The sequence below is a fragment of the Lepidochelys kempii genome, chromosome 7 (genome assembly GCF_965140265.1).
Source record: "Lepidochelys kempii isolate rLepKem1 chromosome 7, rLepKem1.hap2, whole genome shotgun sequence".
NCBI lineage: Eukaryota > Metazoa > Chordata > Testudines > Cheloniidae > Lepidochelys > Lepidochelys kempii.
The window spans coordinates 81478429-81504477 of record NC_133262.1 but is presented as its reverse complement, the minus strand read 5'-3'; the positions used below and the strand labels follow the sequence as shown (position 1 = coordinate 81504477).

General features: G+C 44.0%; 2 protein-coding genes across 2 annotated transcripts in view; one reads left to right on the top strand and one right to left on the bottom strand.

Annotated features, from left to right (window-relative positions):
• HERC4 (HECT and RLD domain containing E3 ubiquitin protein ligase 4) overlaps positions 1 to 3275 on the top strand; it is a 74273-nt gene extending 70998 nt beyond the window's left edge. The window contains 1 exon segment of the mRNA XM_073353449.1: positions 1938 to 3275. Coding sequence (XP_073209550.1) covers positions 1938 to 2146 — 209 coding nt within the window. The 3' untranslated portion in view covers positions 2147 to 3275.
• Positions 2525 to 12487, bottom strand: LOC140914795 (cytochrome c oxidase subunit 5B, mitochondrial-like). The gene is made up of 4 exons (XM_073353463.1): positions 12303 to 12487; positions 7751 to 7821; positions 5908 to 6007; positions 2525 to 4408 (listed from the first exon to the last, which is right to left on the bottom strand). Exons 1-4 carry the CDS (start codon positions 12391 to 12393, stop codon positions 4296 to 4298), a joined length of 375 nt encoding a protein of 124 aa, XP_073209564.1. The 5' UTR covers positions 12394 to 12487; the 3' UTR covers positions 2525 to 4295.
• Between the last annotated feature and the right edge of the window lie 13562 nt (positions 12488 to 26049).

The following is a 26049-nucleotide window of genomic DNA, read 5'->3' as shown; positions in this document are numbered from 1 at the left end:
AGCCAGCTCTCCTGCACTCCTTTCCCCCTCATGTTATTCTCCCAGCCCCATGACATTGTAACTTAAGGAAACCAATTGGCTGTCAGAAATACTCTGAAAGTTGGTGAGGAAGCATCAAAGTCCCTTCTGTGAGTAACTTTCACCTTATCCATTGGCTCCTTGGGAAAGAAGTATCCTTTGGATGGAATAATTATATAAGCTAGAGATGCTACTGCAGCATTGACCTTAAGCACATCAGTTATGACATTTTGGCTTCTGGAGCTTGTAGAATCTGAGTGTGTGCCTGTTAACGTGCTTGCCCGTTTCAGGAGCCTTCCCACTTCTCCCTGATTACCCTCTCAAAGAATGGTGCAGAATTGCTGCCTCTGGAGAGGATTTAGCAGGAAGTCATGTGCTCTGTGGCTTGTCCTCAAGGGACTGCTCAGTTTGGATGTGCATAGTTGATACAACCTTTATGCACTTCGTTTCAGAGTCCTCGGGGAAAAAGTCTATGCTGCATTTTGTCTGTTCTGCTCAGAATCAGTCTGGTGGCTTTCCTTCCTCGGTAAAGTATGAGTCTGAATTGGACTAACATCTTTTGGGCTTTTTCTTACCCTTTTTGTTCTTTTTGGATTTCATTTAAAAAAGATTCATACACTTTACTGGTGTGGCCACATGGCAAGCCTTGTACAGGGCCTGAACCCTCTGTAAAATTCGCCCTTGAAGTCCTCGCCTGTAAATTCCCACTTTCCCGGGCTGGGGGATGGGGACTCACTGCAAGGAGGATCGGGGGGGGAGGGGTACTGATTATGAGCCCTGCTTCTTTCCCCAGATCATTTGGAACCAATTTCAGGACTTTGTGGTGAACTTGGTGCCCTCCTACGAACTTATCCTTGTGGTCTTGAATTGCTCCAGGACTCAGCCCCTTGCTGAATGAAATTTTCCTCAACCTTAGAGCCTCTCCAAGTTCTGCTCAATCTCCCTCTGTCAGGCTTTTCTGTAGTGGAGTTGCAGCTTTTTGTGGGGCAAATGGGTCCTAACATGTCTGTCCAACTCAAAGCGCTGTGTCATGGTGGTAGAATCAGCTGGCTGAGAAGCGAGGGCATAATTCACCCTCCATGCAGTCTTAGTGCTCTATCTGTAAGGCAGCCTTATTTGGGCTTATCCGTGTGCTTGTGTGGCTACTGTGCCATTCCTGAAAGTGGGCAGAGGAGCTCAGCCACTGAATTGCTGACTACCCGGACTGAGGAGTAGAAAACAAAGAATGCTGCTCACTACTACCCAAAAATAGAGACAAAGGAAAGGCCAGGAGCAAAGAGAACTGTGATTGACTGCTTCTGCAGAGGCAGCCAATCTGGCAGCAAGCTGGAGAAAAGGGAGTGTGGGCAGCAAGGGCTGTGCTGCAGCTTTAAACCACCGCTGGAAGTGCACAGGAGTGGAATAGCCCAGGCATAGCAGAATTGTGGGAGATGCTGGGCTGCAGGAACATATAAAAGGAGGACAATTGTGTACGAAATTCCCTTAGTCAGAAACAGAGTTGTTGGTAATGGCTCATGCAGTCATTTCAAATCCAGGACAGACCCATGTAATTGATATTGAACAGATTAGTACCTGGTTACTTAGTTACCTGCAAATATGATAGTGTCCACAAAAATGATGTGTACTCACTGCTCTCTAAATAAGTAAACCTTGGCATAAGAGGGACTTTGTTCTATTTGACACACATTTGACAATATAAACAGAATAAGACGTACATTAATCAGAGTTTATATGTACAAAGCAGCATTCATTTACTATTTTTAATTAAAAATCATGCTTAATGTAAAAAGCTAGCCATGTAATAAAAGAATTGAAAAATGAAAATACTGATTTAGAAGTGTAATATTGCATGAAACTATCATTATGAAACAGAGTAGCTACTCTTTCTCCAGCTTTCATTCTTCTGTTTTTCTTGGCAGTGTTTTTAACAGGCAGTGATCGTATTCCTATTCTTGGAATGAAGTGTCTTAAACTAGTCATCCAGCCAACAGGAGGTGGAGAAGGGTATCTTCCAGTATCTCACACTTGCTTCAATCTTCTTGATCTTCCAAAATACACAGACAAAGAAACCCTAAAATCTAAGCTGATCCAGGCAATAGATCACAATGAAGGCTTCAGTTTAGTATAACTTTAGAAATGAGATATTGTAGTTGTTTAATGTGGGAGCATTAAACTAATTCATTCTGTCTTTCTTGTGGTGGTAAATTCAGTGGACAAGTTGACAATGTAACAACTGGTTATTTACAAAATGTTCAGTGATATGAATATTCATGGAGCCAAAAAGTCCTTACAAAAATGAACTGTTAATACACAGCTTGTATAGAACCATGTTTTTGTCATCTTAAAATAAAAATGAGACTGTGAATGAGACTCAAGTTTCACTAAGGTGAATTTCAGCATTTCACATGTTATAAAAACAATTTAGCGTATGAGTGCATGAAAGACTTGCTTAATTTTTTTCAATCACAGAGGTGAAAACACTTTTTCCTATTATGATAGTCCCCTTTGATTATTTTTCATTTTGTAAATAAAGCTTTGTAATAGAATAGTTTCAGTTCTGATAGCAGTATGGTTTCTATTGCGTGTAATTAAACTTGAGCTTATTCTATGGCTTTTAACAAAAGAAGTGTGATTCTGGAGATGTATTTTTCCAGTGGTGGGGTGTTTTTTTGGTTTGTTTCTTTTTGAAAACTTAATGAAAACAATGATGGTTGAAATGACGCTGCCCTTTATGATGTACAGTCCAATTTCTGTGGTGCAATCACTTATTTGTGCTGGTGCAAAACTGCAAATTTGGCTTCTGTTAAGATGGATGAGAAGACTCAATAGGTAATTTAATCTTATTACTGATGGTATAATTTGATAAAATTATGAGGGATTAATTTAGCATTGGGAATCCAACCTCCGCAATCATAGGTTAAAAACAAAGGAGGAGTAAGACAGTTGCTATCAAGAGTTCAAATATTTTATTTTTAAATGTTGAGTGTGTAGTTTATGGTCACCTTCTTCCAGCTAAAATGCATTTGAAATACCCTTTTAACCCTTTTTGGAACTTCTTTTGAATTTTAATATAAGTACTCTGAGATGACTGTGCTTAATGGCACGTTTTCAGATTTGACTTTCCTGGACTGGTTAAGTTCCAGCATACTTACGTCTTATTGATACATATGTGACTTTCAGCTGTGAAACAAATATTTATTTTTTTTTAGATTTTTAAAATGCAGTGAAAACAAAGCTAAAATAAAATACTTGAATGAAACAGTTTGTTGCTTCATGTACGTGTTCATATGTATGGATGCACATATCATGCATATTTCTTTAATCAGAATGTAACTTCATTAAGCAAAAGACTAGTTAGAATATTGAGACCATTCTGGCTGTGGCTGTTGTATTGACATAATTCAGCACAACACAGGGCAAATGTAATTAAGGCTATAACCATCTCCTGGTAGTATATGATTGTAATACATGTACATGCTTATAGCTCAGGTGTGACCTCTAACTTTCTTCACATACTACTGTTGGCAGGCATACTCCCACCATGTGAGAGTCAAGAAACCAACAAAAATGAAGTCATAAGTAGGGCCCTACCAAATTCAGTCCATTTTTGTAAATTTCACAATTGTAGCACTTTTAAAAACTTGAATTGCAAGGTTTCAGATATTTAAAGGTTAAATTTCATGGTGTTGTAACAAGCCATGAATATGTATTTTAAAAACAACATAAACACAAAGTCCTTAAGACTCAGCATTTCTCAAAGTGGGGAGCCTGACCCAACACGGGGTAACAAGGCTATTGTAGGGGGGGTTGTGGTATTGCCACCCTTACTTTGCTGCCTTCAGAGCTGAGCAGATATAGTATAGGGTAAAAAGTACACCAGACCAGATTTCACAGGGGAGACCAGATTTTTCATAGTCCATGATGTGTTTTTCATGGCTATGAATTTGGTAGGGCTTTAGTCATAAGACTAGAAATTTATTGGAAAGGGGAGAAAGAAAACCAGCCCACATTTATTAACCAGTACTGTTAGAACACTTCTTCCTACTCTGATTTATCCTCTGTTTTATGAAGGATGATAACCTATGACACACACTTCTACAATGTTGTGCATTTAGTTTTAATTAACCGAGGGTAAAACAAGATTGGCGTTTTTAAATGAAATCCAATAGAAACCAAATATGAAGGTAGTAAATATTTTGCATGCAGATTTAAGTGCACATCATATTGTGCAGTTTAGACAAAGTGAAATCCACTTTGGGTCAGTTTAACACAGATTTTCAATGTGGGACATCATGATGGACGAGCTTGTAGTGAGCACCACATGATGGGCAACGCTGGCTTTCTCCTGCATGCAACCAGAACCAAATGACAGCAGAGTTGTCCTCCTCACCTGGTGTGAGAAAAGAAAAGCAAAATTAAATGTTCATGCCTCTTTTGATTTGTCAGATTCAAGTCTTTTGTCACATGTGCAATGAAAGCATTGTGCATTCTACAGTGCCCTGTGGGCTAGAATTCTTAACCTAGTGGGCATCCTAAAGTTTCAGTGAAGGGTTCAATAATTGAATCAACATAGAAAATGAGCATCTCTGTCTCATCGTTCCTTTTCTGATGTTAGTGGCAATTTCCATCACTGTTAGTCTATATTTTAATGTGCCATGTATTGGATATTGTGGGGGGGGGGGGTGAAACAACAAGCGATGAACATGAAGGCTTACTTGTGGCTGAATAAGTGCATGATGATCACTCTCCCGGGGGGTGGGGGGGGGGGTGAGCTTTTGGGAAAACTTACATACACCTTAAAATGCTCAATCTTGCACGGGGCTGGCACCAGAGAACTCAAATAGTGCAGTTGTAGCCCTAGAATGGTCTCATGATACTTCTGTTGTCTTACTTTTACTGATTCCTTAAAAGCAGATACTGTTCAGTAACAACCACCATGATTTCTATCATTTTTGAGATCCTAACCACTATTCAAAGTGGGACCATTTTTATAACTAATGGAAATAGAATAGGGTATCTTGATTTTCATTCAGTCATGCCTCAGACACTAATTATACTAATTTCTTTGTAAGCTGATCATTACAATATACCCTTACTGGTTTGTGTCTGGTAGTGGTAGACATCTTCATCCCTGCATATGCACTACAGCAGCTATGAAGTTCCAAGCCAAGCGAGCAACTTCCCTTAACTATGGAAATTCCTTTGCTAGTATCATATTGCAACTGCCGCCCCCATATTATTTGCAGTGAATGCTACTCTTCACTTACTGGTTTTCCAGCCTCAACTCAGTTTAATGCCTAAAACACACTGGTTGTTAATGCCAGTGCTTTGATTCTCCTTATGGATAACTAGCCCCAAATAAGTGCTCTTTTATAACTAAAAATGACATTTCAGGTTGTCATCTCTCAACTTCTAAGTAAATATGCTCCAAACCACTAACTCAACATGATTTCTCCCTGGCGATGATACATACATTCTAAAGTCCAAATTATGCCTTATCTTACACACAACCCGTACTGTTTTTAGATGGTGTGCTCAGTGGTACTTGTATGACCCTCTTTCCTTCAAGATGATTGCAAAGGTGTTAACCAATCCCGAAATCAGAACTTCTTTGATACACAAGAAAGAATAGAAGCCAGCCCACTCTTAGCTATATTCACTCTACCATGTTAGCAAAAGCATGAAAAAATGAAAATGTATTTTTGTCACTAAAATAGACAGATATGACTGTATACCTATAGAGAAAAGAGAGGATCAATTTTGAGAGAACTTTTTGGAAGTATTAATGTAGATGTATTAAAACAAAAACCTACTATAATACAATTCATGTTTTATAGCTTTAGATAGTATGTGAACTAAAAACATACACCAGGTTGTTCTGATACATACAGATACAGCCTACTAGCCTCTTCTTGTTGATGGATGGAACAATATGAGGATCCTCTCTAGTTCCTGCATATCCCTTGGGTTTGAGTATGCTATATGGATCCTTGAGAGAAGAACAAAACCTGGATCTTAGTTACTAGACCAAGAACATTGTTAACCAGTAGTATCAAAGATTGTGTCACATATATAAAATAAAGGTAATTAAATTGCTGCTGTTCTGTCAGCCGAACACAGATAGATCATCTTTAGAATACCAGCATACAGGTACATGAAACTAACAGAAGGGAAGATGAGGAATGTCAAATCTTATTGGGTTAGATACCGATTTGTCAAGTGGGAGAGAGTTAATCTGCCAAAGTTATTGTACAGGGTGTCAGTTCACCTGCAAGAATCAGTTTAGAGTATCAACAATTAGTGGCAGCTTTTGTGCCACTAAAAATACGTGCTGAAATCATGACAGCATACTAGCTGCCTAAAGCACAGGGTTGCTATGTGCTATTTATAGTGCCTTTTCATGAAGGCACATTAGTCTCTCCCTAGTCAGGGTTGAACGCAGTACTCCAATACATGATTATTTTGATTCCCCCTCCTGACATCCAATAAAGGCTAATCTGCCTGAACTTTCATGTGCAATATTATGCTAAAATAGAAATATTCTGAGAAACCTGAGAGAAATGAAAAAATATTTGAGAGAGTTTTCAAAAGAATTTTCTCCTTTTTGTAAACAGTTTTGTAACTTTTACTTCTGTGAGGGTGTTTTGGCTCATCACACATTAAAACCAGCTTACTCTAGAAACTCGGTTTGTCTTGTTCTGTTGGTCCGTCTTCAAATAGTGTGAAGGGTGAGGCTTATTATTTAGGGCCCAGTCCTGCTCTGCACCGGTGCAGGTCTTAAAAACAGTTTGTGCATTCTTTACAAGTCTTACTATGTCCACTAACTAGATGCAAACTTCCTAAAGGACTCTAAGAATCACTGAAAAATTAAGTCAGTTAGGCCTTGTGGGAGAGAAGGAGACCTTTACAGAAATACAGAGGAAATAATGGAGAGGCAATGTGGTCCAGTGAATTGCATGGAGGGGTAGGAGCAAGGAACTTCTAAGTTTTATTTGCTACTCTGCCACACACAGTGGCTTTATAAATTCTTATTTTCTATAAAACAACCTTCATCCTATTGGGATCCAGGAAGTGCTTTAAAACATTGATGTTGCCTCAAACATCCCTGTGAGAGGCAAATATTACAGACCATAAAACAGACATAGTGAGAGTTAAGGAAATTGTCCAAGGCAACATAATGAGTCAGTGATCAATCTCGGTTTGAAACACAGGTGTAACACCTAGTCTCATATCTAATCCAACGTAGCACATCACAGCCAGATAGTTCACTTAGGTCCCAATCCTGCAACTGGAGCTGCATGTGTGGATCATTGACCAACACAGAGTCCTCCATGTGGATGTGTGGTGGCCCAAAGGGATCCAGTTGCAGAATCAGGGCCTTAGGCTCTCCTCAACAGAAAATGGTACTTTGTAGTTGTATTGAACTTTTCATACAAGAATCTCAAATGTATATTTAATTATGCTTCACAGCCTCCTTGTAAGGAGGTAAGAATGCAAAGTTAAGGTTTAAGGGACCTTACTTCTGCATTTCCCAAATGTTTTCATACTTACAGGGTGTGAGTTAGTGTATTCTTAACTTTGAATATCTTGCCTTACAGACTTTGGTTTGTTTTTAATTAACATATTCTATTCTGCATTTCCCTCCTTCAAGTTACTGATATATTTACAACCTTAGCTCTAACGTGATGCTTTTTATTTTGTCTGAATATTAATTATTCAATATTAAACTTACCTGTCCTTTTTTCATAGCCTCTAGAGTTTTCCGTTCAAGTCCAGTTGACTGTTCCTCATCACTGGGAATACCTAAATAGGAATAAAATACAAAAGTATTCTATATATTTATCTAAAATTCAGATTCAGCTAATGATTGAAGCAAACCATTAAACCCATGTCCTGGACAGCACCATAAATAAATGTCCATTCAATTTTTTAGTTGCAAAGCATTTTTGATTGAAATAAGACATTACATAGGAATTACCATACGGATCAGACAGAGGTCCATCTAGTCCTGTATCCTGTCTCCAGTACTTGTGGCACCTTAGAGACTAACCAATTTATTTGAGCATAAGCTTTCGTGAGCTACAGCTCACTTCATCGGATGCATACTGTGGAAAGTGTAGAAGATCTTTTTATACACACAAAGCATGAAAAAATACCTCCCCCCACCCCACTCTCCTGCTGGTAATAGCTTATCTAAAGTGATCACTCTCCTTACAATGTGTATTGTAATCAAGTTGGGCCATTTCCAGCAGAAAGCCAGAGTTTAACAAGAACGTCGGGGGGGCGGGGTAGGAAAAAACAAGGGGAAATAGGTTACCTTGCATAATGACTTAGCCACTCCCAGTCTCTATTCAAGCCTAAGTTAATTGTATCCAGTTTGCAAATGAATTCCAATTTATAACATTCATAAACCAGTCGGAGAACATTTCAATCTCTCTGGTCACGCGATTACAAACATGAAAGTTGCAATATTACAACAAAAAAACTTCAAAACCAGACTCCAGCGAGAGACTGTTGAATTGGAATTCATTTGCAAATTGGACTCTGAAACCTGTCTCCAGTAGTGATCAGTAGTATGAGAACCCTGTCAGAGGTAGATTTGGGATAATCTGGCCCCCACATTAGATGTTAGATATTGTACTATTTACAACCACTCCATCTGACTGTTCTTTGGACATTGGTTCTTTTCACATTGCCTGGGGCCTCTTCTGGTATAACAAAGGGATAGTTCAAAGTGATCAAATCAGGGCAGTCCAGGCTACAGCCTTTGCCATATAGAATCCCCTCACAATGACTGCTTCCACAAATGAGACCATGCACCAGTTCAGACACTTACTTTTTCATTAGAACAGGTGACGAAAAATGGAAGTTTCAGCCTTGGCTGATAGTGTCCAAAAGTTAACATTTAAGGTAGCACCAGTCTCATCCCTAGTGGACAACTGCACATCTAATAGAAACCACCACCACAGCTGGTCAATCATACAATTACAGAAGGATAGGGCTGAAAGTGACTTCAAGATTCATCTTCCTAGGTAGAGGCAGAATTAAGTATACCTAGGCCATTCTTGACAGATGCTTGTCTAATGTCTTCTTAAAAACCTCCCTGTTCTAGTGCTTAACTATCCTTATAGTTAGAAAGTTTTTCCTAATATCTAACCTAAATCTTGCTTGCTGCAAATTAAGCTGATTACCTCATTGTGGACATGGAGAACAACTGATCGTTGTCATCTTCAAATACATTAAGGGCTGTTATAAAGAGTTATTTCCTTTTTCCTTCTTCAGCCTTCTCTTTACATTAAACATGCCCAATTCTTTCAACTATACTTCATAGGTCATGTTTTCTAATCCTCTAATAATTTGTGTTGCTTTTCTCTGGACACTCCAATTTATCCACATCTTTTGTAAAGAGTGGCACCCAAAACTGGACAAGAGTAATCTAGCTGAGGTCTCTCACCAGTGCTCAGTACAGTAGAACCATTACCTACTGTGTTTTACATATAACCCACCTGTCAATGCAGCCCAGAATGACATTTGACTTTTTCACAACAGTATTGTATTGTTGACTCATGTTCAATTTGTAATCCATTATAACCCCCAGATCCTTTTCTGCAGTACTGCTGCTGATCCAATTAGTTCCCATTTTGTATTTGTGCATTTGATTTTTTTCTCCTAAGAGCAGTATGCTGCACTTGTCTGTATTGAATTTATCATATTAATTTCAGACCAGTTTTCCAATTTATTAAGATCATTTTGAAATCTAATACTGTTCTCCAAAGTGCTTGAAATCCCTTCCAGTTTGGTGTCATCCACCAATTTATACATATACATTCCACACCATCCGCTAATGAACTATCCTCCTACACTGAAGTATTGTTCTTTTACAAAAACTGAAAACAACACAGTTACAAATTGGTCACTAAAACACTCACCTTCTCCCTCTGCCCTCTAGAAAAATTCCAAACCTTTAAATTCCTCCCAATATCCCCCTGTGAAAATCCCATATGAATAGATGAATCTTGCACAGCACTTTAGAGGTCAACAACTAAGGCTTCCAGATCTACAAGCTGATTTATGCAGGCAGACTCCTGCACCTGTGTGTAGTCCCATCAAAAATTAATTTTACACTGTGTGTAGTTAGTGTGACTCAAGACAAGCCTAAGGGCACACCTAAGGGAGCAGCTTGCAGGATTGGAGCTTTAGTCTTTGTTGGACCAAGAGAGAGTTCCAGAGTAAAGGGCCTCTTGTTGAAAGCATCCTACCCCTGTTTGTTAATCATTAGTAAAAGCAGCCACATACACAAAGTTTAAGCAGGATTCTTGTTCTTCCATCACATTGGTGCAGTATCAACAATTTGGCTTCCTATGTGCATCAAAGAGTCCTAAAAGTCAGAAAATTCCACTGATATATTTCCATTTTCACTCTGTCTCCTAATTTAATTAAGGTTTGTCTACATTAAGGATTTTTGCCCCAACTACATCAGTGCAAAATCCCAAATGAAGACATGTCCCCAGAGAGCATGTCTGTTGGTTTTTGTTTTGATTTGTTTTGTTTGCTTTATAGTTTTAGCCCATTTTCCAGCTTAAATCGTCTGTGTGACAGTTTATAAATCAGTAACTGGATTTGAACCTTTCTCCTTTGATGGCACCACAATGAGCTCTGACTCCGCCACGAGGCACCATTGAGCTCAATGTCACTTGTGTGTGAATGAAGGGCTTTCAGGGCTCCTGTGGCTTGGCTGAATGGCAAATAAACATAAAGTCACATCCCTAAAGCACTGGATAAAAGATTTATTTCAGTTCCAACTTAGATTCAGCACCACAGACTAATTGGCTAGAACTGCGGTGGAGGAATTTCTCTTTTGCCAAGATTGTTCACCCTCTACACACCCCTAAGGGGCTGACACCTTATCCCTTGCCCCCAGCTTCTAATCTCTTGGTCACCCGCACTCACTCCTCATTCCCAGCCATCACTCCCCTGCCCTCATTCTGCCTGGCCCACTCCTATAACCCCTACCAGCCCTCACATGCCCCTATGCACTTATATTGCCCACCGTACCAACCCTCACAGGCCCCCATGCACATATCCCCCCGCCCATTTCCAGCCCTCACAGGCCCCCGTGCACCTATCCCCCCGCCCCCTACCAGCCCTCACACACTCCCATGCACCTATTTCCCCCGCCCCCTTCCAGCCCTCATAGGCCCCCATGCACCTGTCCTGCCTGTCCCCTACCAGCCTCACAGGCCCCCATGCACCTGTTCTGCCTGTCCCCTACCAGCCCTCACAAGCCCCATGCACCTATCCCCCGCCCCTTCCAGCCCTCACAGACCCCCATGCACCTATCCCCCCAGCCCTCACAGACCCCCATGCACCTATCCCCCTGTCCCCTGCCAGCCCTCACAGGCCCCCGTGCACCTATCCCCCCGGCCCCTGCCAGCCCTCACAGGCCCCCGTGCACCTATCCCCCCGTCCCCTGCCAGCCCTCACAGGCCCCCGTGCACCTATCCCCCCGGCCCCTGCCAGCCCTCACAGGCCCCCGTGCACCTATCCCCCCGTCCCCTGCCAGCCCTCACAGGCCCCCGTGCACCTATCCCCCCGGCCCCTGCCAGCCCTCACAGGCCCCCGTGCACCTATCCCCCCGTCCCCTGCCAGCCCTCACAGGCCCCCGTGCACCTATCCCCCCGGCCCCTGCCAGCCCTCACAGGCCCCCGTGCACCTATCCCCCCGGCCCCTGCCAGCCCTCACAGGCCCCCACGCACCTGTCCCGCCTGTCCCCTCCCAGCCCCCACACGCCCCATGCACCTGTCCCGCCTGCCCCCTACCAGCCCTCACACGCCCCCGTGCACCTGTCCTGCCTGTCCCCTACAGCCCCCACACGCCCCCATGCACCTGTCCCGCCTGCCCCCTCCCAGCCCTCACACGCCCCCATGCACCTGTCCTGCCTGTCCCCTACAGCCCCCACACGCCCCCATGCACCTGTCCCGCCTGCCCCCTCCCAGCCCTCACACGCCCCCATGCACCTGTCCTGCCTGTCCCCTACCAGCCCCCACACGCCCCCATGCACCTGTCCCGCCTGCCCCCTCCCAGCCCTCACATGCCCCCGTGCACCTGTCCCGCCTGTCCCCTACAGCCCCCACACGCCCCCATGCACCTGTCCCGCCTGCCCCCTCCCAGCCCTCACACGCCCCCGTGCACCTGTCCTGCCTGTCCCCTACAGCCCCCACACGCCCCCATGCACCTGTCCCCCATCCCCCTCCCAGCCCTCACAGGCCCTCCCCTGTACGCACCCCCGACGCTCATGGCTCTGGCGGGGGCCGCGGTCCGCCCGCCGCCGGGCAGGGCGCGCCGGAGGACGCGGAGCAGCAGCCGGGACGCCATGGTGCCTTCTCCGGTGCAAGGTCAGAGTCCGGCAGCTGCCCAGCGCTCACCGCGCTGACATTCCCGGCCAGCCCGCGGGAGGGGCTGGAGGCGCTCAGCCCCGGCAGCCAACCCGGGCAGGGCGAGGGAGGGCTTCCCGCGGCAGGTCGCGGCGTGTGCGGGGACGGGGGGCTGAGGCGTCCGGGGTGGGGACGGGGTCCACAGGGAGCTGGCTGCCCTGGAGGGAAGGAAGCAGCACGGGGTGCTTGCTGTCTGTCGGGCACATGACAGCTGGGGAAAGTTACTGCGGTTGAGAACCGCGTTGTTTGGGGGCAGGAAGAGCAATTTCTACGTACTTTCCCTCTGGCAAAACTCACCTTTAAATAATAAATTGCTGGCTGGACTCGGCATATCAGTCTTTGCTTCCCTGTCGAAGTAGCTACTCCCAACTTTCTCCTGGGGTAGCTTATTCTGAGGGATGGGCTATTCCTCCGTTCGAATGAGCTACCTCTTCCCTCCCCCCAGTTTACTTTAGCTACCCATAACCCGCGCCTCCCACCCCAGGAACTTCCATAGAAGGTAGGAGCCTAAAGACCTTTGAGGATCTGGGCCACAGCATCCTAACTGAAATCAATTTCTCCTCCCCAATTCTTCTGTCCCTTTCTTTGGACTTATGAAAGAACAAAACAAAACACAACTGCAGTATAAGCATATGGGTTACATGTGTGGGGTGTGGGCTAAACGTTTTCTGGACAAGGCCCCAGTGATTGATAGTGTTTTGGGTTCAATGTGCATAGCTACACTGGGTGGATTAATTGTAATGCATGATCTTCTCCACGCTGGCTGCAAGCTTTCTCTGGTTGCAAAACAGGATCTAAAAATGCCAGGGTAGGGACTTCAGATTGCTTGAGCAAGATAGCGAATTCTGATGGGTAGCTGATTCTAACACTACAATTCATGCACAGTTTTGTTTGGTATGATGTATCTCAAGTTTGGTAACTTAATTTGATGTTACATCTTTCCTGGGCCAATGTTGGTGCACTGGGCAGAAATTAGTTTCCTCTTTGCTGCTGCTGCTTCCATCCGCTTTAAGGTGTAGAGATCGACTGCTCTGCTCCCCATGGTAAGGGTGGTTCTTAAGGTTTCTCTTGGGCACCCTCATTTGCTCGCATCAGTTTGTTTCCACTTGAAGCTTCATATGGGAGTCTGTGTTGGCATCCAAAATACATGCCCCAGGGCTTCCTTCTGATTCTGGCAATGAGCTGCTGGTTGATTATTTCTTGGCTCTCTTTGTTGGTGATGAAGGTTTTCCAACCAATGCCTAGAATCTTTTGTAGGCACTTATTTATGAAGGTTTCTGGTTTTCTGTCTGATGTTTTGGTAGATCTCCAGCTCTCATAGTTTCAGTGTTAACATACAGCTATCTTGGAGTTGAAAATTCTGTTTTGTTCTGATGCTAGATATCATTGATTTCCATTTGTTAAATTTAGTAAATGTTGTGGATGCCGTTCCTGTCCTTGATGTCTCTTCCTTCATGAGGTAGCCATTGGCTAATATGGTAACTTTGGCAAAAAATATTTTATCTGATTTGCTGTATGTAAGAAGCTCCATTTGAGGATAATGTCCTTATGGATTCAGAGATGAGTTTTTAACAGAACATTACAACTACCAAAATATAAACTTTTGGGATTACAGTTAATTTCAAAGAGAAGATGCCAACAGAAGTAGAACTCTCATTAGTGTTTATTACCAATAACATGTATAGCTGTAAAGAAATTTTTTTTAAAAGAAATAGTCACTGACAATTGTGAGAATTTTTAGCCGTTCTTCAACTTTGGGCTAGCATTGATGCAGCTCCTCCACAGGGTAGCAATGGTGGAAGCTGGGTGGGGGGAGGGGAGAGGAAAGAAATGCTGGGTTGTTTTTGCTGTGTTTATTGGGAAAGAAAATGGCACCATATTTAGGAGGAGCTATCAGAGAGAGATAAGAAACTGTGCACATGGACTAAATGGGAGAGGTCAGAGGAGAAGAGTATTCATATAAAGGTACTTGAAGGTTAGAGAAGCAGATAATATGATAAGTGGGAAAGAGGCCAACAAGGGAAAAGCCCTGGGGAGTACCAAAATAGGGGAGGAAATAATGAATATAATGCTGAGGGATCACATAGCAAGACAGATGATGACTCAGGAAAGGACAGAGATCTAGCAGTCCAAGTCGTGTCAAGATGAGCTGGCCAAAAATTTTGCACAATTTATTCCAGTTTTTCAGTAGAAAATTGAATCCTCTTCCCCAAAAATATCCAGTATTTGAAAATTTTTCACTAACTCTTTCAGATTTTTTGAAACAGGAAAGCCAACATTTTTTAACAAACCTTTTTTGATTTTCTGGTATTTCATCCACAAACTTGGAGAATTTTAAAATTTAAAAAATTTCCATTTGGATTTTAAAGCCAATTTTTTTTTTTTACAAAGAGTTTTTCAACAAAAACATTTTGCCCAGTGCTAGACTCAAGAAGTAGGTAGCTGATGTCAACAGTAGATGAAAGATTGAGAATGATGGAGAATATACCCTTACACTCTGAAAGGAAGAGGTTAGGGTGACTTAGGACTTGTCTACAAGATTGCTTTAATTGCAACTTTTCACATTAATCCACTTTGAAAATGCTTTCATATACACAGCGTAACTCACTGTAGTGTACTAACTCTGCATTTATCGCAAACTCTGGAGTCTCGTTTCAAGTGCAAACTTTTGTTTCAAAGTGACTCTGTTGTTTGCGGGCACACAATGTTGCTAAGAACTACTTTGGCAGTCTTCCACTGGCTGTCCTACACTGCTTTGCGGGTGACCGTTACTGACTTGTCTGTTTACCTGTGCCTCCTCTCCTGCTCTGGGGCCAAATTATCCCTGGCTGTCCTCTCCCCCATTTATACGCTGGTGTATAGTCAGATTTTGTCTATTTGGTCCTGGATTCCTGTTTAATCACAATACCTGCAATACTTCAGAAGCCTTATAATGTGCTTTGAGCAGCAGCTTGAAGTCTCACCGAGACCCTGGGTCTCACTGCCTTCTGGGGAGTTGTTGGGGCAGGAATCTTTTGTGGCCAGCCACTACAGTAAAGACCATTTTGTAGTTATTGATAGGCTGATGTCTGCTATGGTCCATGACTGATACACCAAATGGTGCTGGATAAAAAGCAAACCACTCAGGAACACCTATGTTAAAATGAGGGACAGGAGGAAAACATCTAGCAGGGGACAGGTAACCTGCCAATTTTTAGAGGAACTGGACAGGATTTTATCAAACTACTGGACCACCTACCCCAGGCAGAGTGTGGAAGCTGCTGCCTGCAATCTCACTCCACACACCCCTCCTCCCCAAGGATGACCAGCAAGACTCATGAGCATAAGGAGGCCAGTGAAGAGATCTCTCTGGAAAGTCTGATCTGTTGGGACTCAGGACCCTGCTGCCAGCCAGGCTGAAGACTGATTCCTGCCCTGCAGCAACTAACTTTGATTCCCAGGCAGCAACCCAAAACAGGATGGAGGAGGCTGATCCTATGGAGGGAACCTTGACACGTACATTTTAATTTTTAAAATTATTTTACTATTAAGTTTTATTATTATGTAAGCAGAGTCAGGATGAGCTCCACCCTGACATCTGGTGGTGAGGTGTGGCAAGTTGTGGAAAAGAACTTCAGGGGCTGATCTCATTTGCATAGGCACACACACCCCGCCTAGCATGAGGCCATAACTGCCCAAATGGTCACTTTGGCTGTTGTGGGATCCCCAGTGTCTCTGTTATTGGGGGGGAAGAATAAATTGTTATTACCCTGATTATGGGAACTGTGCTTGGAACTGTACTTGGCCTTTTGTTATGATGGAGGGACTCACCATCAACTAAGTAGCACTCGCTAGGCAAGGGACATGGGTTCCAAAATCCTGTGAATTGAGAGAGGCTTGAGACAGGTATTTGTACCTGGTAGTGTGGGCCCCTTTGTGAGGGCCTGAAACACCAATTGTACCTCTGTCTCTCTCCACTGTGGAATGTCAGAGCTAATTTTGGGTCTATTAAGAATCTTGCTACAGGTACTGTGCTGAATTCACTTTGGCCTTATGGTGCACCAGCACTAAGGCTCCCACTACTATGAGCTGAAATCACTGAGAGCTGAAATCACTGAACACTGTGTCAAGTAGTGGGGAGCCGGAAGAACTAGTGTGCAGTGGTGCTGTTCATGGATAGGCTGGTGGAGTGTTTGTGAGACGGCGAGCTGTGCGGAGCGGAGCTGTTCGTGAGACAGCGGAGTGTTCATGAGACGGCCAGCTGAGCAGAGCCGTTCGTGAGACGGCGGAGTGAAGTGTTCGTGAGACGGCGAGCTGTGCAGAGCGGAGCCGGTCGTGAGACAGCGGAGCAGAGCCCTGTGGGGCAGTCAGCTTCAGAACACGTAAGGTGCCCCTTACCTCTTTCCCACCACACACAGGCACGTTTTAGCCAGACTGGGGAGCAACACTCTGCAGATGAACTTTTGAACTCTGGGTCTGGACTTTTTGAACTTTGGGTGATTTGTGGATTGCTGGACTCAAGAGATGTTTGGGTTCTGGGACTCAAGAACCCGAGGGAAAGGATGTGGCCCAATTTGCTGGGGTGGGTCTTTGCTCATGGTTTGGTTAAAGAACACTAGTTGTGGTGTTTCCCCAATTTAATGCTGATGTCGTTTACCTCATGTTATTAAAGATTCTCTGCTACACCGAGACTGTGCTTGCGAGAGGGGAAGTATTGCCTCTTTGAGGCGCCCAGGGGGTGTGTAAGATTTTCCCAGGTCACTGGGTGGGGGCTTGAGCCAGTTTTGCATTTGCTTTGATGAGAGGGAACCCCTGTGTACTGAACCCGGCCCTTGCTGCTATCAACTTGGCCTGGCAGAAGGGTTACAATTAATTATTATTATAATGCTATACTATCATGCTAGCTTCTGTTCCTGGTGCCCCATGGCTGCAGCCATTGCAGATGAATGTCCATGTCCGTCCCTCGGCCCACGCTGTCCATTCTCCCACCTCTCTTCCTCCCACAGTGGTACCCCTTTCCAAAGTGATGGCTGCTCTGGCTGGACAGATGGTCTCGTCTTATGCTAAAGCCCCAACTACCAACTGTTCTCAGGCCCATGCTGAGAAAGGGACATGTCCATGTATCTATTTTTTCCCCCTTCCCTCAGCTGTTGTCCCTGGTTTTGCCTCTTGCCCCCCCAAAAAAACTTGCACCAAAACCATACACAACCAAAAATAAAATGTGTTCACCACCTCAATATGGCGGCCAGCATGACACAATGGCAGTCTTTTCCTCACCCGCTCCCATAAGAGATTCAAATAAGGAAAACATTATTTTGTGTGAAATGTAACGTTTATGCAGAAAGTGATAACAGGAAAAGAAGTTTGATTGGTGTTCTCATTTTACATGAGGTAGACATGGACATTGCATGCCTGTAAAGCCACAAAGAGTACAGCTCTTCTGTAAATGCCCTGGAACATGCATCGTTACAGACTGGTATCAGTGAATGCTTCAAGTAATCATCGCAGGACCCTATCTATTTTTCTCTGCACTTTCAACATGTCTGCGGGGGAGAGAAAGCAAAATTTAAGGCTAAGAAATTGCTTCGTTTTTGTTAGGAGATTATGAGGAAAAGCCACACAGCCTTTCCCTCCAGTATAGTTCATGACTCCCTTCCACTTTGCGGGGGAGGGGGAACCAACCATCTTGGTGAATCATTTCACAGTGTATCTTGCTGGAATGTTTTTTTTGAATAAGGCCAGTCACAGACTGCTAGTCACCCACCTCAATGTATCATCATCCAGAGTCAGAACAGCCTACAGGGGATGTAGAGTACTGTTAAGCTCACCCCCAGATTCACCTGATAACCCCTCCTATACCATATAAGCAGCTCCAAGGTAATGCAAATCCAGATGATGAAGATAATTCCCACCCCAGCCTCCAAGTCACAATGGCAAAACCACACAGCATGTACGGCATAGACAAAAATCCCAGTGCACACATCACTTACTGTCTCTGAGATTCCCCCAAGTCTGGGAGGAATCTCAGAATGGAAAAGCCAGAAATGCATGAAAAAAGAATGCTATTACAGCCTTCTTAGAATATAAACAAATAACAACTACTTGCCTTTAAAAATAAATAATAATAACCCCACAGCTATGGCACTGCACTGGCCAGATACTGAGGAGTAAGGCTGAGGGGGAGAAAATGGGAAAACTTGTGATAAAATGTTTGCAGACATCGTTACAGAGTCCAAAAAAAAAAAAAAAAGAAGAAGAAAAAGTGGAGAGGTGGAAGCAATAACTGAAGACAGGGAGGGAAACTGATAAGGAGCTTTCCAGGGAGATCATTGCAGTGGCAAAGGACAGCATAGCAGGTGCTAAAGAAAACGTTGCCATGGCCAAAGGCAGAATGGAGAAAGACACAAGATGCAGAGGCAATGCAAAGCCAAAAGGCCCTGTTGCAGTGCTTGTTACCAGCAATGCAGTACTGCAGACCAGCATCCAGCCATGTTATGCAGCACAGACTACTGTAAACAAACACCCCCCACCCCATTCTTGCACCACTGCTCCCAGAGGACATTCCCTTCCTAGACCCCAGCCTAGGACACCAAGAACTATGGCACTTGGGACCCCAGCAGTCTTTTGATCCCTCTACCATTCTGGTAACTTTGACATGGCACTCCATGTCCGAAGTTCCACAAAACAGAAGAGAAAAAGCCAAGATGTATACTTGCCTGTGACTTTAAGCCCAACACCTCACTTGCATTGTGCCCTGCACGGCACTGTTACATTTTGTTGTTGTTGTTTTTTCACTGCTGGTTTGATGAAAGTGTTCTTTGTAATTAGACAAGATTGGTTCTTTTTTAGTATATCATTTCAGTGGAAGAACATAAGAATGGCCATACTGGGTCAGACCAAATGTCCATCTAGCCCAGTATCCTGTCTTCCGACAGTGGCCAATGCCAGCTGTCCCAGAGGGAATGAACAGAACAGGTAATCATCAAGTGATCCATCCTCTCTTGCCCATTCCCAGCTTCTGGCAAACAGGCTAGGGACACCATCTCTGGAAAGCTAATGTGGTCTTCGTATGCATCAGGCGAGGTATTTCCAGTAGAGATAAGGAGGTTTTAGTACCATTATACAAGGCTCTGGTGAGACCTCACCTGGTATACTGTGAGCAGTTCTGGTCTCCCATGTTTAAGAAGGATGAATTCAAACGAACAGGTACAGAGAAGGGCTACTAGGATGATATGAGGAATGGAAAACCTGTCTTATGAAAGGAGACTCAAGGAGCTTGGCTTGTTTAGCCTAACTAAAAGAAGGTTGAGGGGAGATATGATTGCTCTCTATAAATATATCAGAGGGATAAATACCGGAGAGGGAGAGGAATTATTTAAGCTCAGTACCAATGTGGACATAAGAACAAATGGATATAAACTGGTCATTGGGAAGTTCAGACCTGAAATTAGACGAAGGTTTCTAATCATCAGGAGTGAAGTTTTGGAATAGCCTTCCAAGGGAAGCAGTGGGGGCAAAAGACCTATCTGGCTTTAAGATTAAACTCGATAATTTTATGGAGGAGATGGTATGATGGGATAACATGATTTTGACAATTAATTGATCTTTAAATATTCATGGTAAATAGGCTCAATGGCCTGTGATGGGATGTTAGATGGGGTGGGATCTGAGTTACTACAGAGAATTCTTTCCTGGGTATCTGGCTGGTGAATCTTGCCTATGTGCTCAGGGTTTAGCTGATCGCCATATTTGGGGTCTGGAAGGAATTTTCCTCCAGGGCAGATTGGAAGAGTCCCTGGAGGTTTTTCGCCTTCCTCTGTAGCATGGGGCACGGGTCACTTGCTGGAGGATTCTCTGCTCCTTGAAGTCTTTAAACCACGATTTCAGGACTTCAATAGCTCAGACATAGGTGAGAAGTTTTTCGCAGGAGTGGGTGGGTGAGATTCTGTGGCCTGCGTTGTGCAGGAGGTCAGACTAGATGATCATAATGGTCCCTTCTGACCTTAATATCTATGAAATCTATAATAGCCATTGATGGACCTATCCTCTATGAATTTATCTAGTTCCTTTTTGAACCCTGTTATAGTCTTGGCCTTCACAACATCCCCTGGCAAGGCGTTCCACGGGTTGACTATGCATTGTGTAAAAAAATGTGTCCTTTTGTTTGTTTTAAGCCTGCTGCCTATTCATTTCATTTGGTGACCTCCTAGTGTTTGTGTTATGAGAAGTAAGTAACACTTATTTACTCTCTTTGCAGCAGTCATGATTTTATAGACCTCTATAATATCCCCCCTTAGTTGTCTTTTTTCCAAGCTGAAAAGTCCTAGTCTTATTAATTGCTCCTCATAGAGAAGCCATTCCACACCCTCTAATAATTTTTGCCCTTTTCTGAACATTTTCCAATTCCAGTATATCTTTTTTGAGATGGGGCGACCAGATCTGCATGCAGTATTCAAGATGTGGGCATACCATGGATTTATATAGAGGCAATATGATGATATTCTTCAAGTGATTGCTCATGTGTATTCCACAATAGGCATGCGTGCTCACCACATGCACCGATGTCAGAAGTTTTTCCCATAACAGTACCAGTAGGGGAGCGCCCCTAGCAACCCCTGGAGTGGCGCCTCCATGGCACGGTATAAGGGGCACTGCGCGCTCCCCCCAACTTCAGTTCCTTCTTGCCGCCAGTGAAAGTGCTTCCAAGTTGATCTACTCCAGCTTTGCTGCAGCTCTTCCCCAGAACTCTTGTTCGTTCAGAGTATGGTACCTGTAGTTAATAGTTTGATTAGTTTTAGTTTAGATTAGTTAGTGCGCCTGGGCTGGGACATGACCCGCGCCCCGGGTTTTAAGTCAAGCGACACTTGTAGGCGACCGATGCCAGTAATTTGTCCACGTGGACTGTTTACACTGTTTGGGTGAAACCCATCTCAGCGATTGCTGCAAGATTTGCAAATCGTTCAAGCCTCGGACTGAGAGAGAGAGAGACATTAGGCTCCAGGCCATCCTGATGGAGTCGGCGTTGACCCCAACTCAGCACACTGCTCCAAATTGGCACCGGGTACCACGATGTTGGTGTGCAGTGACCCCCCAGTGCCATCTACCAGTTGGCATCGCTCCCCATCCGTGGGGCATGCCAAGAAGGCTAAGAGGAGGCCTTCTCCACTGCAGCACCAGAGCAAGACTGATGGAGAGGCTAGACCCACGTTGGGCAGTCCTCGGTCCCCATCGGCCTCTAGGCCTCTGACTCAGGTCGAGTAGAGTAGCCCGGCCCATTTGGAGCAGGCTTCCCTGGATGTCCAGATGCCCTGCATGCCAGAGGCCCTGCAAGTGGCCCAGGAAGTTATGTGCATGCCGGTTCCAGCACTGCTAATGTTGGCCCCACAGTCCAGAGGCAAGCTGCCGCTGGGATCTCTGCATTCACCTCGACTTGGTATCGGTCGTGGGAATATTCCCAATGCTGTTCGCCGCTCAGCAACCATCCCATGTGTAGTCCATGCAGGTCGCTGTCGACCCCCACCAGGTTGTCTGGCTGGGTTCCGACTGACAGAGACTTCAGGCACTGCTCCACCTCGAGGAGCGGACACCGACGGGACTGAGGCAGATGACACTGAAGGTCCTCGTCTCAGAGGGGCTATAGTAGCCAGTCGCGACACAAACGTTGACGCCATTCCTGTTCGTCGTCTCGCTCCAGGACCCCGCCATGGCACTGCTCCCACAGCCCTGGGTGTCAATCGCCATTGCCTCCTGTCATGGATCCGCCCGCTGGAGCCAATCGCAGAGCAGCTACTATAGGCGGTATCATTCCTCCACGTCAGGATCACACTCTTGTGGTGGGCACTGCTCCTGGTGCCGCCACTTCTCCCGGTCTGGGGACAGCAGCAGGTCGTATGTCAGCCTGGCCTCCCTTCACAGTCATCCATCGATGGGTCAGGCCAGACAGCCTGCTCTGCCGGTGCCACAGAAGGCAGCCTCCATGGTGTCCATGAGAAGGGCGTTGTGGCTCCTGCTGTCTGGGCTGTCCAGTGAGGCACAGAGTTCCTTGCAGGACCTCCCATTTGATGGCAAGTCTCTTTTTGTGGAACAGACGGACATAAAATTGCATGGCCTGAAAGACTCCCACATGACCCTCCAGACATGAGCAACACATCTCGAAGAACACCAGTTATGGAAAAGGTAACTGTCTTTTTTCTGTCTTATTATCTATCCCTTTCTTAATATTTCCCAACATTCTGTTTGCTTTTTTGACTGCCCTTTTACATTGAGCGGATTTTTCAGAGAACTATCCATGACTCCAAGATCTCTTTCTTGAGTGCTAACAGATAATTTAGATCCCATCATTTTATATGTATAGTTGGGATTGTGTTTTCCAATATGCATTACTTTGCATTTCATCTGTTTGTAACATAATAGCTTGGTTAATAATTAAAAAAAATTAAAATTCATTCATAAGGAGTCAGTTAATTTTACACCTAAAATAATATTTGCACTAATTCATAAGGTTTTACAAACATGTTGGCAAAGACACAAGGTACAATAGGAATTGCCACAACATTGTACTTCCACCCACCATAAACAACACTGAACTACACAAAATACTTCCACCTCCCTCCAGGGGTTAACAGCTAGATGTCCAACTGCACAATTTCAGGCCTGAAACTCAAAATAAGAACAGGCACCACTGACAATATTGCCCCAGCTGTTTGCATTTTGTATTGGATGCCTTGCTGGCTGTTCAAACTGCTGAGCAAATCTTTGCACTTTAGCTCACACCCACTGCTTTCCTCCTTACTCTTACAAACACTGTGGAAAATACAACATGCTGGTATAATCTTTGGCATGTTTTTTTCTGCTGTGTCCAACCTGTTCCAGAGTGCCGTCTACCTTTCAAATAACCAAATGCACTGTTCACGGTCATCCTGCAACTACTGAGGTTGTAGTCAAACTGGTCCTTCCTTCTGTACAAGAGGCCTGTGAATAGTTCATTAGTCAGGGAAGCAGAGGGTAAGCTGAGTCCCCAAAGAGCAATGACCACACCATCAACGTCCATAGTGTTTCCAGGAATAAACAGTCCTTTCTCTGTTAATTTAAATAGAGCTGAGTTCTGAAAGATCCTAGCATTGTGGAACCTTCCTGACCACCCAGAATTTAACCAAGCCTTTGGAGCACCATGGAGAAATATGCCTGCTTGTTTATGAATTCTAAGCCCTAATGGTGGGGGGAGGGGTAAATAGTATGCATGGGTCCCATCAATTGCTTCGATACAGTTTGGGAATCCCCTATGTGCAAAGCCATCAATAACCTCCTGAGCATTACCAAACTTTGTAACTTTAAAATTGTGACTGGTGTGGAGAAAGTGAATAAGGAAGCGTTACTTACCCCTTCACATAACATAAGAACCAGAAGTCACCCAATTAATAGGCAGTAGATTTAAAACAAACAAAAGGAAGTACATCTTCACACAGTGCACAGTCAACTTGTGGAACTCATTGCCAGGCTATGTTGTGAAGGCCAAAACTATAAGAGGGTTCAAAAATGAACTAGATAAGTTCATGGAAGAATCAATGGCTATTCATCAAGATGGTTAGGTTTGTAACCCCATGAGCTGGGTGTCCCTAGCCTCTGATTGCCAGAAGCTGGGAGTGCATGATGGGATGGATCACTCGATGGTTGCCTCTTCTGTTCATTCCCTCTTAAGCAACTGGCATTTGCCACTGTCAGAAGACATGATACTTGGCTAGATGGACCAGTGGTCTGGCCCAGTATGGTCATTCTTATGTTCTAACCCAGTGCAACAGTACCTTTTCCATGGCATCACACACCTGCATGACAATGGTCCCAAAGCTGATTTCACCACACCAAATTGGTTCATACAGATCAACTGCATTCAGGAGTGGATAGCTTCTGGATGACAGTTGCAATCAGCTTGTTCTTGAGTATGGGGCACCGCATGTCAGTATACTGCTTCTGCAGCTCCCGGGTTAGTTCAGCTCATCGCAGGTAGTCATCCCAACTCTACAGAATGATCTTTTCCCACCAATCCATGCTGGTTTTCCAAACCCAGATATGGCACTGCATGCTGTGAAGATGCTTCAGGAACTGGTCCTCTGCTATGAATTGCTTGGGATCATCTTCTTCCTCATCCACATCCCAATTCCACTGCTACTGAAGACCCTCCTGATACTAAAGGAGCTGCTGCTGCCACCATATCATCTGCTCACTTGTGCAGATGGTGAAGTCCAAAGTCAAACTCATCTGGCTTTACGTGCTGAAATACATGCCAAGCAGCCTCTATATATTTGAGGTTGACAGCAATGTCATGGAGCAGTTGGGTCCATGCTGGCCAACAACAATTCAAAAATGGCACTAGCCCAACCATAAAGGAAGTAAAGGATGAAGACAGCTGAATCATGGCATTTTTAAAAATTTGAACTAGCCTGGCATCTACTATGCATCCCATAATGCACACTCAGCACCAAAGGCCCATGGGATATCCTCTAAGAATGCCATGCCGTCAGTCCATAGCACACCACATGTACTTACAGAGGACACACCAGCCCTAGTGCTGAGGCTTCCGTGTGGCATGTTATCTGATGTACAGCAAAAAGTTGGGTGTTGTGTAGACAAGCACTTAGTGAGGGCTGTTTCAGTGGAATGGATATAAAGGTGAGGGTTAGAGTAGGGGAAGTCAAGGCATTGGGCAAGAAAAACTGCACAAAGATCTTAAAAATAAAAAAGAAGAGGGAAATAGGTTGATAGAGATGTCAGGCTGAGTTAGGTCACATTAACAGCCCAAAGGTTAAAGTAACTGACATGCATATAGAAGAAGCTGGAGATCAGAAACTCTGTTTTAATTTGCCTGGATATACACATTAAGGACCCAATCTAAGTTGTTATAGGGTTCATATAAACTCCTAATAGACAGACAATGGGTAATGGCTGAGTTAAATTTAAGAGTTTAAATTGTTGCTAAAAGTTACAAATGTATAGATAAGTACTCTGTTTTTCATTTGCATGTTGTGAAAAGATAAGGAAGGTCCTTAAAGTGGATTTGGAAAATAGTTAGCTCTTCAAAGAGTGACTTTTAAATCTTAAAATGGTAGAGAACAGAAAATGACAATCAGCAATATCTTTTGGATTTCTGGACATTAGAGTCATTAGAATGCTGATCACTCGGCAAACATGAAGAACTATGAGAATCAATATTTTTTTCCTGGAAATTTGTCCTGTAACTCTAGCTAAAATATGTGAACTTAATTCCATTGATAAAAATGTTTAATAATGTAGTCACATGCTATAGAAAAGTAGTGTGCAAAATGGAGGGAGAGGGTAGGATTTGTTTTGAGACTCAGCTTCTGCCAAAATATTGCTGGAACAGAGCCATTAAGGAGCAGAAGCAGCATTTGCTACTGAGTCAGAGATAAAAACAGATATGACAGCTCTAACTTAATTTTCCCCCATATCTATTATTAGTTCTCACTCTCATCTGTAAAGCACTTTCATAATTGTATGATTGATGTGTAAAAATCTCAGTGCCTTCTTATGCTTTTATTGCTACACTTCCAGATTAATGTTATTAATTTAATCTGGTTTGCAATAAATGGTGGTTGTATAATTT